The sequence below is a fragment of the Mauremys mutica genome, chromosome 6, assembly GCF_020497125.1.
Source record: "Mauremys mutica isolate MM-2020 ecotype Southern chromosome 6, ASM2049712v1, whole genome shotgun sequence".
Classification (NCBI taxonomy): Eukaryota; Metazoa; Chordata; order Testudines; family Geoemydidae; genus Mauremys; species Mauremys mutica.
In genome coordinates this window covers 67,885,307-67,900,588 of record NC_059077.1, presented here as the reverse complement: position 1 = coordinate 67,900,588, position 15,282 = coordinate 67,885,307, and the positions used below count along the sequence as shown (strand labels likewise).

Here is a 15,282-nt window from a genome sequence, read left to right as displayed (position 1 = left end):
TCCAATAAATCAGCAACACAGCTCAACGTTAAGGTAAACTGCAAATTTTTTAAAAAGAGCAGAAATTGTCTGCCAACTGCAGTGAAGAAGCCATACAACTTCCCAGCAAACATTGCTGGGTATACGCTTGTAATTTATTACTGTTACAACATCAAGTTGATGAGCCTTTACATAAACCAGACGGACAATTTTGCTTAACAGTGGCATTATCCTTTTAAACAATTTCAACTTTGCAGTTCATTGGAACAAAAAGGAAAAGGCTTGGGAAAGCAAAGGAAAAAATAAAAAGCAAAAAGCAACTTTAGGATATCTGCTCTATAGCCATCAATGAAGAAATGTGTTTCAACCATGTTCACCACAGACAGAATACACTGTAAGAGACTACGATTAATATTAAAATAACAGCTGTGACATGATATGGAAGATTTTATTTTAGAACTTACATTACCATTTGAACAGAGATCAGATTGCTTGAATGATGTAGTCTTTGGTCCTTTGTTCTAGCATTATCTGTCCTCATCTGGATTGAATTTAACTCTAGCATTATGTTGCATATAGTTACACTCTGATCACATAACCTATGCAATAAATTTCATATTAAGGTAACAAAGTGATTTTTAAAAATGCCTTCTTCAGACTGCACAGATTCAAGCACACTGCTAGTGGTAAAAAGTATTATAAAATACCGGAGTGCCACAAGTGCACAATTCTCTGCAAAAAAAGTGAACATATTTCCTGTCGCACAGAGCTGATTAAAAGTGCTTAGGTACTATGGTGATGAAACTTAAGACAGATAAGAAGATCTGGAGTTGCCTTAAGAGGTAGGTTTTAATGAAGAATGCTTGGCAGAAAAGGACAGGGAGAGTATACCTCTACCCTGATATAACGTTGTCCTCAGGAGCCAAAAAAATCTTACCGTATTATAGGTGAAACCATGTTATATCGAACTTGCTTTGATCTGCCGGAGTGCGCCACCCCACCCCGCCCCCACTCCTCCCCCCAGCACTGCTTTACCACATTATATCCGAATTCGTGTTATATCAGGTTGCATTATATTGGGGTAGAGGTGTATTTCTGATGTAGACATGGATGTTCTAGAAGGCACAAAGAAAGTGGTGGGGAAAGAAAATGAATGCATTAGTACCGCAAGTGAACTCGGGGGCAAGGGGGAAACTGGAGGACACGAGAAACAGTGAAATTAAAGAACAAAAGTGTAGATGGGAATGAGATACAATAAATCTGAATTTGGTCCAACAGAAAATTAAAAGCTAGAAAAGAATTTAAGTTACAGCATTTTAATCAAACTGGGTTTGTCCAAAGAGGAGTGACAGGCAAGGAGGCTACAGTGTAAAAAAAAAAAAAAAAAAAAAAGATGAGAGAACTAGGGTTTGAACAGAGAAGATAGTGAAAAAAACAGTAGACTTATGAGTAAGGCTACATATTAGTCACAGGTATTTTTATTAAAAGTCATAGGCAGGTCATGGGCAGTAAACAAAAATTCATGGCCCATGGTCTATCTATGACTCATACTATACCCCTGACTAAATCTTGGGAGTGCCATGGGTGCTGGGGAGGCTGGGGTTCAGTGATGAGCTGCCAAAATCTTAACAACGGGTTCCCTATAAAAAGTTCTGATTTAACAACGGGTTCCCTATAAAAAGTTCTGATTTAAGGGATGTGCGACTGCATGTATTTTTTGTACCAATAGGGTTACCATACGTCCATATTTTCCCAGGAGGTGATTAAGAACCGAAAAGCCTGACATGTCCAGGAAAATACAGATGTATTTTAACCCTACCTAAAGTTCTTTTTTAAAAAGATGGGGCTGAACTAGAAATGAGCTCCGTTTCACATGTGTGGGTGGTGATCAGGGACAGTCTCAATTTTTGGGTCTTTTTCTTATATAGGCTCCTATTACCCCTCACCCCCATCCCGATTTTTCACACTTGCTGTCTGGTCACTCTAGGGTGTGCACATGTGTGGGTCCCAGCTGCTCCCTGCCCCCCCCCTCATTAAAGCAGGTGTGCAGGGTTACTGCCCTGGGAACTGCAGGGCACCAGTGGATGTGGGGCTGGCTGCAGATAGGGGCGTGGGGCAGGGCTAGCTGGAGGCAGGGAGTGACACGGGCTGGCTGTGGGCAGGTGATGCAGACGGGCGGGCTGCGGGCGGCTGTGGGCAGGGGGTGGCTGCAGGCAGGGGGTGGCTGTGGCAGGGGCTGCAGGCAGAGGCTGGCTGTGGGCAGGGGCTGGCTGTGGGCAGGGGGCGGCAGGGGCTGGCTGTGGGCAGGGGGCGGCAGGGGCTGGCTGGGGGCAGGGCAGGGGCTGGCTGGGGGCAGGGCAGGGGCTGGCTGGGGGCAGGGAAGGCGGGGGAGGGGCGCAGATACTCACACAGGGGGGGGAGCTGGGAGCAGCAGGACGCAGCCGGGGACTCACAGGGCAGCAGCAGGAGCCCCAGGGCCAGAGGTCCAAAGAGCAGGAGCAGCAACAGGGCCAGGAGGCAGCTCACATGGCTCTCGCAGCACAGCGCAGCGCCCCCCGGCGGCCGGGAGGAGGAATTACAGGCTTCCCTCGCAGAGCCCATCAAAGCTTCCCTCGCAGGGAAGCTAGTTAACAAGCGGTTCTAAAACCGCTTCTAAATTTAACAACGGGTTCGTGCGAACCGGTGCGAACCGGCTCCAGCTCACCCCTGCTGGGGTTGGCAGGACTGGCAGGCTCTCTACCGGGCCTCCCAGAAGCAGCGACATGCCCCTCCCCTAAGCTCCTGTGGGGGCAGTGCCTGCAGGCAGAGGAAGTGTGCAGAGCTAGGAGCTGAGAGGGAGGGACATATTGCCACTTCCGGGGAGCTCCCAAAGGCAAGGACCACCCAGAGCCCTCACCCCCTCCTGCGCCCCAACCTCCAGCCCTGAGCCCCCTCCCACCCCCAAAGTCCTCCCGCTGCTGAGGCGGTGGGCCCAGTGGTCAGCCCTAGCCACACTGGCCACTGCAGAAGTCACGGAGGTCATGAAATTCATGGAATCTGTGACTTCTGTGACAAACTCACAGCCTTACTTATGAGACATTAGGGAGAAAAAGCAACAGGATTTCAGAGATTGGCTCTTTTCTCCCTCTCCCGTATCCCTGAAGATTGCACCAAAGTTGCAAACCTGGAAAGCAGGGGAGTTATAAATGCTGAAAGAGGACACAGTTTCAAGATTAAACAAATTCGGCTTTGTTAGAACTGAATGTTGGACACCTAAGTGGAGATATCAGAGAGGCAGCTAGAAATGCAGACTGGTCGGAGGTAGATTTAAGGTATGTCTACACTGCCCACATTACAGCGCGGCCATAGCTGATGTGGGCAGTGTAGTCATGCTTTATCACTGGGGAAGAGCTCTCCCAGCGATAAAAAATAACCACCCTGAATGAGGGGTGGTAGCTTTATTGCTGGGATAAAGCACTGTCTATACAGGTGCTTTTCAGCAGTAAAACTTCTGTTGCTCAGGGAGAGGGGTGTTTTTTCACACCCCTGAACGACTAAAGTTTTAGCACTGAACGTGGCAGTGTAGACACAGCCTTAGGTAACATATAGAAGTGATAGTACTGCCTCCTGTCACTGCAATGAATGATCAGGTGCTGTCTGCAATATGTTGTTGAATGTACACTGTGAATTAATATCTGATTTAACAGATGGCTAGTTGATTAATCCAGGACTAAGTATATTGATTAGTATATGCAAAAGTAGTCAGTAAACCTGTGTAATCTAAAGAGTGATTTTGTGACTGTATTAGTGGAAACAGATCAAAAGAGGTCAACAAGTTCATACCATTAGAATGGAAGATCTTCCTGAGATGTTCAATATAGTTAATAGCCATTTTACTCTTAGCTAAAACTTCTTACATCATGGACAGATTGAATAACCAACAAAAAAGTACTGGTGATTATCAGAACTCAGAAAACTGTAATCAGATCTTATAAAAATATATATATTTTATGTGCAGGGCACACTTTAAGAGGTTCAGTGAGCAACGTATGTTTATGGACATTGGAAGGGAAAGTTAATGGCAGAACATGAGGAAGAAAAAAAAAAAGGATCTCGGATGGACAATGTGGTATTCTTGGTGCCTCAACAAGATTATACATCCATAAAAAGATTAGCAGAGCAACATACAGAATGGGCTACCAGTTGCAAACCTCCAACAATGGAGATGACGCTGAATAAGAAAGAAACTACTTAAAAGGTAGTTTATAATGGTATGAACTTGTTGACCTCTTTTGATCTGTTTCCACTAATACACTTGAAAATACAACACACAAACAATTCTGCTGGCGTGCCTATAGAAAGCGATTATATATTTCCAAGTTCTTCCTATACCCAAGTTACTTAGCTCACAAAAGTTGAACTGCAAAATGTATGATAAATCCTTTGTGACTTTACAAGTTACCAAAACAAAGAACAAACCTCAATTCTCACCAGGAATTGTGTATACTCAAGAAAGATTTTCTCAAAAGCAACATTTCTCAAAAGAACTGCAATCGGATCTTTCAACTCCCTCATCACAGGCCAGGTCACATAACATACTGCAGTCCCAAACTTCCCTCCCCCCACACCTCCAGTGCAGGAGCACTAAAAAACATGAACCCCAACATTCCAAGCTCTCTAGTGACCCAAATTATAGGTATTTTAGCTTAAAGCCACTCACACAGGGACCTAGCCTTACAGCAAAGGTGAAAGAGGCGGCAGTTATCCTTCTTAGCATGTCACGGTAAGAGTAATTTCTAACGGTCCTTACTAATAACGACACCATATCTTAATTATTAAATTCACTTTACCCCATTTGTACTTTTTATTAAACTTGCTATTGACTATCGCAACGGGCACCACTGGAATAGCGAGCAAATTTCGTTTCTGTTTTTCCACGCAGTTTCACTTTCAACTATTCTATCATTACCATAGCGGTGTAATATTGGGCTCCAAACACAAAGCTAGAGGGCGGTGGCAGGGGCCCGGCTCAAGGCGCCCCGCGGCCTGGCGGGGAAGCGAGGGGGACGACGGCGGGGAGCAGGGACCCGGGTTCAAAATGCCCCGCGGCCGAGGGGGCAGGGGCCCGTCTCAAGCCATGGGGCGGGGGGGCCGGCTCAAGGCGCCCCGCGACGGGGGGGGGGGGGAGGGGAAGAAGGGGACGACAGGGAGGGGGGCCCGGTTCAAAATGCCTCGCGGCCGAGAGGGCAGGGGCCCAGCTCAAGCCGTGGTGCGGACAGGGGGGCGGCTCAAGGCGCCCCGCGGCCGGGGAGCGGCGAGGGGGGGCGGCGAGGAGGGGCAGGGGCCCGGCTCAAGGGGCCCTGCGGCGGGGGGGCAGGGACTCGGCTCGCGCCGTGGGGGGGGGCGGGATCTCCGTTACCTGCACAGATCGTCCAGGACGCTGCTGGGAATCTCGACCCGTTTGGTCTCCATGGGGAAGCGCGGCTCATCCCGACGCCACAGGGCCCGCAGGAACCGCGCAGGGGGGCGGGGAGGCCTCACACAGCACGAACCCAGCGACCGAGCAAGGGGCGGGGCCAATCGCTTCTGTCCCACTCCCGCTGGGGTTGGGCGCAGGCCCTGTCGTGGGACAGACACCCTGCTCCACCAACCACCAGTGCGCGCCCGTGAGCGACGCGGGACCGTTCCCACGTCACCTTATTGCCAAACCAATCATCGGGAGAGTTAGGGAGGGGAATTGACCAATCGCCGGTGAGACACGGTAGACAGACACTGTAGTAGGTTCTCTGAGCATGCGCACTTTCTCTTTTAAACTCCTCGGCGTGAGCGGCTGTGTGTAGCTCCCGTTTGCCGCGGAGAGCCCGGGCCCGGCTTCCTGCCTGCTCCGTTCCCGCCGCTCTGCCTCACAGCGCTCAGCCCCGCGCAACGGGGAAGCTCGCTCGCTGCGTTCCCCCTCCGCCCACTCCCGGGGGCTGGGCCTCCCTCAACGCAGCGCTCCGCTCCACGCCGCTCGCAGCCTGGAGTAGGGTGACCAGATGTCCCGATTTTATAGGGACCATCCCGATTTTTGAGTCTTTTTCTTATATAGGTTCTTATTACCCCCCACCCCCGTCCCGATTTTTCACACTTGCTATCTGGTCACCCTAGCCTGGAGGGGCGGTCATGGCAGAGCTCAGCTGAGCGGTCACCTGCAAGCACGGGGCGGGGGGGAGGTATTTGAACATGTCCTGGCCGCACCCCACTGTGCCTCCTCACACCGCATCCTGGCCTTACTTGACTCCGTGCCCCCAACCCCACTTAACTAGAACTAAGAGACCCAAAAGAAATAAAACTCCCGTAAAACACTGCACCAAGGCCCCCTCACCCCGCGGTGACGCACCGCTGAGACACGGAGAGAGCGCGAGCGAGCGAGCAACAAGGCAATGCAGCATGGGGGATTTATTCCTTACTGCACCTGTAATGTCCTCTCATATCAAGTATTTCCTTAAAGGAGAGGCCTGGGGTCCTGCACATGACCCTCCAGCTAAGCACAGTGTCATACTAGAATATCCCCACTAGGAACTCTCCATGGCCCTTGTCACCGTTGAGAGCATTATGAATACCAGAATCTGCTTACCTATTGTGCTCCCTTAAAACCCCTCAGTGTTTGCTATATACTGAAACGGAACACCAACATGCTTACAAAAAAAATTTTTTTAATCACTTAGCTTAGGCCCCATCAACACTGGAAAGCTTCTGCAGAGTAAAGCAGCTTTGAGCACTGTAACTCCCAAGGCGTACACAGGGGCAGCTCTAGGCCCCAGCATGCCAAGCGCATGCTTGGGGCGGCATGCCGCGGGGGGTGCTCTGCCGGTTGCTGGGAGGGCGGCAGGCACGCCTGCGGGAGGGCCACCAGAGCCGTGGGACCGGTGACCAGCAGAGCGCCTCCTGCAGCATGCCGCCATGCTTGGGGTGGCGAAATGTCTAGAGCTGCCCCTGGGCATACACACTGCCAAACCACTTAGTGCAAGGAAACTGTGTAGCTGCAGCGCTCTAAAAATACCACCCCAATGAGAGGAAATATGTATATATTAAATGTAGCTAGGAAAACAAAATTGTGTAAATGCCAAAAGATCTAAATCAGAGAGTAGGCAACCTATGGCACAGGTGCCAAAGGCAGCATGCAAGGTGATTTTCAGTGACACTCACACTGCCCAGGTCCTGGCCACTGGTCCGGGTGGGGGGGAGGCTCTGCATTTTAATTTAATTTTAAATGAAGCTTCTTAAACATTTTAAAATCCTTATTTACGAACAATAGTTTAGTTTAATATAATATAATATATATATTATAGACTTATAGAAAGAGATCTTATAAAAAATGTATTACTGGCATGCAAAACCTTAAATTAGAGTGAATAAATGAAGACAGCACACCACTTCTAAAAGGTTGCTGACCCTTGATCTAAATTCACATAAAACAATTTCTTGTATAACTACAGCCACCAGAGGGCGTCCACTGCTCTTTTTTACTATTTAGATGACACTGCAAACAAGGGTCATGCTTCAGCTGACTTCAACTACAGCAGGAGGGGCCAGTAATTGCAATTCCCTGGCATTTAGAGTAAAAGCCTATAACTCACAGCCTGCTTCTCAGAATTCCTTTTTTGACATTCCCATGAACCCTGGCTCTTCTGTCTGTGACTCTGCTTTGGTTAGGTACCCACACATACATATAGCTTAGCCTATTCCTCACTAACGTTTGCCTGATCTCCCTCAGAGTCCCTACATGTCCAAAGCTCATCTGAATATCTGAAGAGTTCTAAGATTTCTGGCTCTACAAAATGTTGCAGCTGTGCTGCTGTAGTGCAGCAGTAAAGACACTACCTACACAGACAGGAGGGGCAGAGATACTCCACATCCCCGAGAGACAGTAGCTAGGTCCATGGGAGACTCCTCCCATCATCCTAGCACCTTCTAGGCTGGAGTTAGGTAAATTTAACTGCATGGCTCAAGTGTGTGGATATTTCACACCTCTGAGCAACATAGTTATACTGACCTAATTTCCTTCTGAAGACTAGGCCTAAGATATTTGAAGAGTTGCTTTTTAGATTAAGCTAGAGTGCATTTACAATGACTCCTGTAGCAGGGATGTGATGGGGACAGTTAAATTGGGCTAACATCTCAACTTATTTCACAGAACCCCCTGAATAGCCTTCAGATGATCATGATCTTCACTGACTGCTAAAATAAGCTGAACTGTCAGTTAAAATAAGATAACACCCAGATCAGTTCTGCACAGCCTCACATACAAGTCCATTCCCAAGCTCATAGCAGTGTTTTCTCAATGCAGGTTTCACAGTCTCAGGGCTTTTCGAGTGCCTTTCACCAGATCTATTCATACCTTTGCTTGAGAGGGGTGGGGCTCGAGCAAGCTGTGGTAGTCATCATTTCCCTTCAAATTGCAATTGGCTGTCCTCCCCCAGCTTGTACATTACAATGTAAAAGGCTGGGTTCTTAGGGATAAGTACTCCGACACTCCAGGGGGAGGAGCAGAGATAAAGAGGAGACAAACCCACTATCTTTTCAGAGGGGATGAGGGGAGATAGAGAAGCAGCTTTTATAATCTCTGCCCTGTGTGAAGGGGGCAAAGTAGGCTGTAGCCCATGAAAGCTTATGCTCAAATAAATTTGTTAGTTTCTAAGGTGCCACAAGTACTCCTGTTCTTTTTTTTAGAGGAAAAAGTAGTGGGAAACAGATATTAGCCCCAGGCTAAACAAATCCCTGTTACCAGGATAAGTAAATGGCAGCTGCTCCAGTTCAATTAAGGCACCTGGGGCCAATTAAGACCTTTCCAGAAGGCAGGGAAGATATCTAGGTTAATTGGGACACCTGAAGCCAATTAGGGGCTGGCTGAAACTAGTTAAAAGCCTCCCAGTTAGTCAGGTGGGCATGTGTGTCAGGAGCTGTAGGAGAAACGAAATAGTACAAACCATATCAGGTGTAAGGTGGGAAATCCTGAGGTAATGGTGAAGTAGATATTAAGGAAGTAGGGACTGCTGTGGGGAAGTGGTCCAGGGAACTGTATATGTCCTATTTCCAAAAAGGAAGCTACCATAGCTGCTACTATTAGGGTCCCTGGGCTGGAGCCTGGAGTAGAGGGTGGACCTAGGTTTCCCCCTGATTAATCACTAAGACTGTCTCTGGAAATTTCCACTACATGCATCCGACGAAGTGAGTATTCACCCACGAAAGCTTATGCGCCAATATGTCTGTTAGTCTATAAAGGTGCCATAGGACTCTGTCACTTTTTATGAAGAATCTTCTTCACCCACAGCTATCTCTGCACCTTCCCCTGAGGAAATGTCTATACCTTCATTAGGTGGTTACTTTAAAGCATATCAAGAACCTTTGAAAAGACTGAAACTCTGTAGAGGTTCCTCTGGAACTTATTCAAGACAAACTATACGACATTTTGGAATCCACCACTCAAGGCAGAACACTCCAACCTATTAAAAAGGGAATTCTTGAATCTGCTAAGGAATTACAAACTACTTTAGAGAGCTGGATAGAAGTAACAAATTCCACCTAAAGGATATGAATATTTTTATTTGCACCTACCACCACAGAATATCAGGATTGGAAGGGACCTCAGGAGGTCATCTAGTCCAACCTTTTCTCAAGGCAGGACTAATCCCCAACTAAATCATCCCAGCCAGGGCTTTGTCAAGCTTGACTTTAAAAACCTTTAAGGAAGGAGATTCCACCACCTCCCTAGGTAACCCATTTCAGTGCTTCACCGCCCTCCTAGTGAAAATTTTTTTCCTAATATCCAACCTAAACTTTCACTACTGCAACTTGAGACCATTACTCCTTGTTCTGTCACCTGCTACCACTGAGAACAGTCTAAATCCATCCTCTTTGAAACTCCCTTTCAGGTAGTTGAAAGCAGCTATCAAATCCGCCCCTCATTCTTCTCTTCTGCAGACTAAACAATCCCAGTTCCCTCAGCCGCTCCTCATAATTCATGTGCTCCAGCCTCTAATCATTTTTGTTGTCCTCCACTGGACTGTTTCTAATTTTTCCGCCTCCTTTTTGTAGTGTGGGGCCCAAAACTGGACATAGTACTCCAGATGAGGCCTCAGCAACCTTGAAAAGAGGGGAATGATCACGTCCCTCGATCTGCTGGCAATGCCCTTACTTATACAGCCCAAAATGCCATTAGCCTTCTTGGCAACAAGGGCACACTGACTCCTATCCAGCTTCTCATGCACTAACTTCTAGGTCCTTCTCTGCTGCCTAGCCATTTGGTCCCTAGTCTGTAGCAGTGCATGGGATTCTTCTGTCCTAAGTGCAGGACTCTGCACTTGTCCTTGTTGAACCTCATCAGGTTTCTTTTGGCCAATCCTCTAATTTGTCTAGGGCCTTCTGTATCCTATCCCTACCCTCCAGTGTATCTACCACTCCTCCCAATTTAGTGCCCTCTGCAAACTGAGGGTGCAGTCCACACCATCCTCCAAATCAGGGATTGGCAACCTTTGGCACGTGGCCAGCCAGGGTAAGCCCCCTGATGGGACGGGGCTATTTGTTTACCTACCACGTCTGCAGGTTCAGCCGATTGCGGCTCCCACTGGCCACGGTTCGCTGCTCCAGGCCAATGGGGGCAGCGGGAAGTGGCACAGGCTGAGGGATGTGCTGGCTGCTGTTTCCCACTGCTCCCATGGGCCTGGAGTGGTGAACTGCAGCCAGTGGGAGCCGCAATTGGCCAAACCTGCGAATGTGGAAGGTAAACAAACTGGCCCGACCCGCCAGGGGGCTTACCCTGGCGGGCTGCATGCCAAAGGTTGCCGATCCCTGCTCAAGATCATTAGTGAAGATATTGAACAAAACTGGCCCCAGGACCGACCCTCAGGGCACTCTGCTTGATATCAGCTGCCAACTAGACATGGAGCCATTGACCACTACCCGTTGAGCCTGACAATCTAGCCAGCTTTCTATCCACCTTATAGACCCTTCATCCAGCCCATACTACTTTAACTTGCTGGCAAGAATACCGTGGGAGACCATATCAAAAGCTTTGCTAAAGTCAAGGAATAACACATCCACTGCTTTCCCCTCATTCACAGAGCCAGTTATCTTGTCATATAAGGCAATCAGGTTAGTCAGGCATGACTTGCCGTTGGTGAATCCATGCTGGCTGTTCCTGATCACTTTCCTCTCCTCGAAGTGCTTCAGAATTGATTACTTGAGAACCTGCTCCGTGATTTTTCCAGGGACTGAGGTGAGACTGACTGGCCTGTAGTTCCCCAGATCCTCCTCCTTCCCTTTTTAAAAGATGGGCACTATGTTAGCCTTTTTCCAGACATCCGGGACATCCCCAGATCACCATGAGTTTTCAAAGATAACGGCTAATGGTTCTGCAATCACATCCGCCAACTCCTTTAGCACCCTCGGATGCAGCGCATCCGGACCAATGGACTTGTACTCGTCCACCTTTTCTAAATAGTCCTGAATCACATTTTTCTCTCCACAGAGGGCTGGTCTCCTCCTCTCCATGCTGTGCTGCCCAGTGCAGCAGTTTGGGAGCTGACCTTGTTTGTGAAGACAGGGGCAAAAAAAGCATTGAGTACATTAGCTTTTTCCATATCCTCTGTCACTAGGTTGCCTCCCTCATTCAGTAAGGGGTCCACTTTTTCCTTGACTTTCTTCTTGTTGCTAACATACCTGATGAAACCCTTCTTGTTACTCTTAGCATCTCTTGCTAGCTGCAACTCTAAGTGTTATTTGGCCTTCCTGATTTCACTCCTGCATGCCTGAGCAATATTTTTATAGTCCTCCCTGGTCATTTGTCCAATCTTCTGCTTCTTTTTTGTGTTTAAGATCAGCAAGGATTTAACTGTTAAGCCAAGCTGGTCGCCTGCCATATTTACTATTCTTTCTACACATTGGGATGGTTTGTTCCTGCAACCTCAATAAGGATTCTTTAAAATACAGCTAGCTCTCCTGAACTCCTTTCCCCCTCATGTTATTCATCCAGGGGATCCTGCTCATCAGTTCCCTGAGGGAGTCAATCTGCTTTTCTGAAGTCCAGGGTCTGTATTTTGCTGCTCTCCTTCCTTCCTTATGTCAGGATCCTGAACTTGACCATTTCATGGTCACAGCCTCCCAGGTTCCCATTCACTTTTGCTTCTCTGTTTGTGAGCAGCAGGTCAAGAAGAGCTCTGTCCCTAGTTGGTTCCTCCAGCACTTGCACCAGGAAATTGTCCCCTACACTTTCCAAAAACTTCCTGGATTGTCTGTGCACTGCAGTATTGCTCTCCCAGCAGATATCAGAGTGATTGAAGTCTCCCATGAGAACCAGGGCCTGTGATCTAATAACTTCTGTTAGTTGCCAGAAGAAAGCCTCATCCACCTTATTCCCTTGGTCTGGTGGTCTATAGCAGACTCCCACCATGGCATCACCCTCGTCGCTCACACTTCTAATCTTAATCCAGAGACTCTTAGGTTTTTCTGCAGTTTCATACCAGAGCTCTGAGCAGTCATACTGCTCTCTTACATACAGTGCAACTCCCCCATCTTCTCTGCCCTGCCTGTCCTTCCTGAACAGTTTAGATCCATCCATGACAGTACTCCAGTTATGTGAGTTATCCCACCAAATCTCTGTTATTCCAATCACATCATAATTCCTTGACTGTGCAGGACTTCCAGTTCTCCCTGCTTGTTTCCCAGGCTTCTAGTGGTCACTGCAGTGCATGAAAGGTCTAAGCAGGCTTACATTTATCACCCCACAAGCTAAAACGAGCCAAAGAAATTGAATCTGTTTGGCCATAAGGTTTATTCAGTGGCATCTCTTCAGGTCAGGATTGCAAACTACTTGTGTATAATTATATTTGGCTCGCATAGCCAATGGAACAAAGTTGCAGACTTTTCAAACAAGTTACCTCCAGATCTGAAGGATGAATTTAAATTGATTTGCTCAGAAGGTCAATTTTTTTTTTGAAAAAACTTCTGTGGACACAGGAGCTATATCAATGGCCACTGGAATTTCCATGATAAGGGTCTCATGGTTATCTGCACCTGGTCTACCTAAGGAAGTTAAAAATGTAGTGTAAGACTTACCCTTTGAGGAAAGGGATCTATTCAGTCTGCGGGAGGAAGGGGGGAACCCAGATGAAACAATGCATTCTGTGAAGGATTCTAGGACCACACTCTGATCATTAGGCCTCTCCACCTCAAGTTTGAAGAGAAAGCAATATAAGGCACAGTTCTCTTCAAGGCAGAGATCTCAACCATACAGTTGGTCTTACCATTATCAGAAGCAACAAAATCAGTTTTAAAAAGAGAGATTCTAAAAGAAAGTCAGCCTCTACTCAACCAGCTCATTCTCAGAGGCAACAAATTTGATTTTGATCAAAATGTACTACACTAGGCTATGTGAATCTGTACCCTTCCCTCTTTTGGTACCCACTTTTCCTTTTTTACAAGGGTGCATGGACTTCAATACCTTTGAACTGTTGAATCTTACAGGTCATCCAGGATAATTTCATACCATACCCTCCCCACCCCAGACCATCTTTAGGGACCAATCTCACATGAATCTCATGTGTCAAGAAATACTATTGCTATTGGAGTTAAACTGCTTTTGGACAAAAAGCAGTATTTGCAATATTATCAGTCGAACAAATACTCAGCTAACTCACTACCTCATCTACTATTTCAATTTATCTCCACTGCTATCTAATTTGTTTGGGAATTAATTCCCTTCTTTGGGCTTGATCTTGTGAGGTGCTTAGCACCTCCTGAGAGATGCTGAGCAGCCTCAGCTTCCACTGACTTTTAGATAGATGCTCACCACTTTGCAAAAGTAGGTCCAGTGCTTTCATCAACCTGAGCATCTTTTTTCTGAAACTGATTCTATTTGGAAGTTCCATAGACCCAACATTATGTTTTGTGTGTGCTATCAGCAGCTCCAGGAAGTCAACTGTTCAGTTTAAAGCTTGATATAGTACTGTTCCAGTAGTATAAACTGACTTACTCACAGTCATTTACATTACAAGGCTAGAATAGATACAATCATCAGTATATATTTTTGTAAGGGTGGTCATCAAGGAGGTCTGCATATAAGAACCTAAGAGTGGTTATACTGGGTCAGACCAGTGTCCATCTATCCCTGTATCCTGTCTTTTGACAGTGGTTAGTGCCATACGTTTCAGAGGGAATGAACAAATCAGGGCAATTGAGTGTCATCCAGTCCCAGCTTCTGGTAGTCAGAGGTTTAGGGACACCCAGAGCACGCATGGGGTTCAGTCCCTGACCATCTTGGCTAATAAGCATTGATTGACCTACCTAGCCACCAGGAACTTAAAAAAAAATAAATTTAAAAAAAGCACAGTTATACTTTGGCCTTCACAACATCCCTGGCAATGACTTCCACAGGTTGATGGGGGGGGGGGGCGGGGGGCTCAGTGGTTTGAGCATTGAGCTGCTAAACGAGGGTTGTGAGTTCAGTCCTTGAGGGGGCCATTTAGGGATCTGGGGCAAAAAAAAAAAAAAGTTGGGGATTGGTCCTGCCTTGAGCAGGGGGTTGGACTAGATGACCTCCTGAAGTCCCTTCCAACCCTGATATTCTATGTTTCTTTAAACCTGCTGCTTTCATTGGGTGACCCCTGGTTCTCGTGTTATGTGAAGGAGTAAATAATGCTTCCCTATTCACTTTTTGTACTTTCTTCATGATTTTCTAAACCTCTGTCATGTTCCCCCTTGAGTAGTCTCATATATAACTAGAGCAGCAGATGTTATTTCAGTTTCTTTATATTGTTTGTCCATTTTATAGTATTATGCAAACATAAGAAAAGCAAACTAAAAAACATTCAGGATAATAGTAGAAATAGTGCTACTCTGACCCAGTAACAAGAATTAGATGCTCCAACCATCTACCCGAGTAGAAGAATGCATAGTTATAAAATTAGATGAGAATTGTAATAAATATTTCCACAGATCTTTGCAACCTTGAAACTCTTAGATTAATCAATAAGTGTTTACAATGTGTGATATTGTATGGAATCTGGGGGATACTTGAAGATATTAGGATCATCAGTACTGTAAAATTACAATGAGTTGTGCCAGATATGCCATGTAAGCTATTTGTTAGATATGATAATCTCATTTGTGTTTGTATCACCTTTGTATTATGAGTTATAGATATGTATGTCTATATTTCAAATCTGTGCTGTGCTATGCATCTGAGTGACACCCCCAGACAGTTTGGCAGCAGCACTGCCTAGCCTGCTTGATCACCCATTAAGGACAATCAGCTATACAACTGACCCATTGAGAGAAGGCAAAGGA

General features: G+C 46.8%; 1 protein-coding gene across 7 annotated transcripts in view; it reads right to left on the bottom strand.

Moving 5' to 3' along the window:
- DCP2 (decapping mRNA 2) overlaps window positions 1-15,282 on the bottom strand; it is a 60,942-nt gene that overhangs the window by 41,776 nt on the left and 3,884 nt on the right. For 2 of the 7 annotated variants that reach the window (XM_045022370.1, XM_045022368.1), the window contains exon 1: window positions 5,378-5,548. The exons of 1 other annotated variant lie outside the window; for it this stretch is intronic. In XM_045022370.1, the coding sequence (XP_044878305.1) occupies window positions 5,378-5,430 (53 nt within the window). In that variant the 5' untranslated portion in view covers window positions 5,431-5,548. Of the gene's footprint in view, window positions 1-5,377; window positions 5,549-8,246; window positions 8,273-8,338; window positions 8,528-15,282 lie in introns of those variants that run through there. 4 more of the 7 variants (XM_045022371.1, XM_045022372.1, XM_045022367.1 and 1 more) reach the window with 4 other exon arrangements.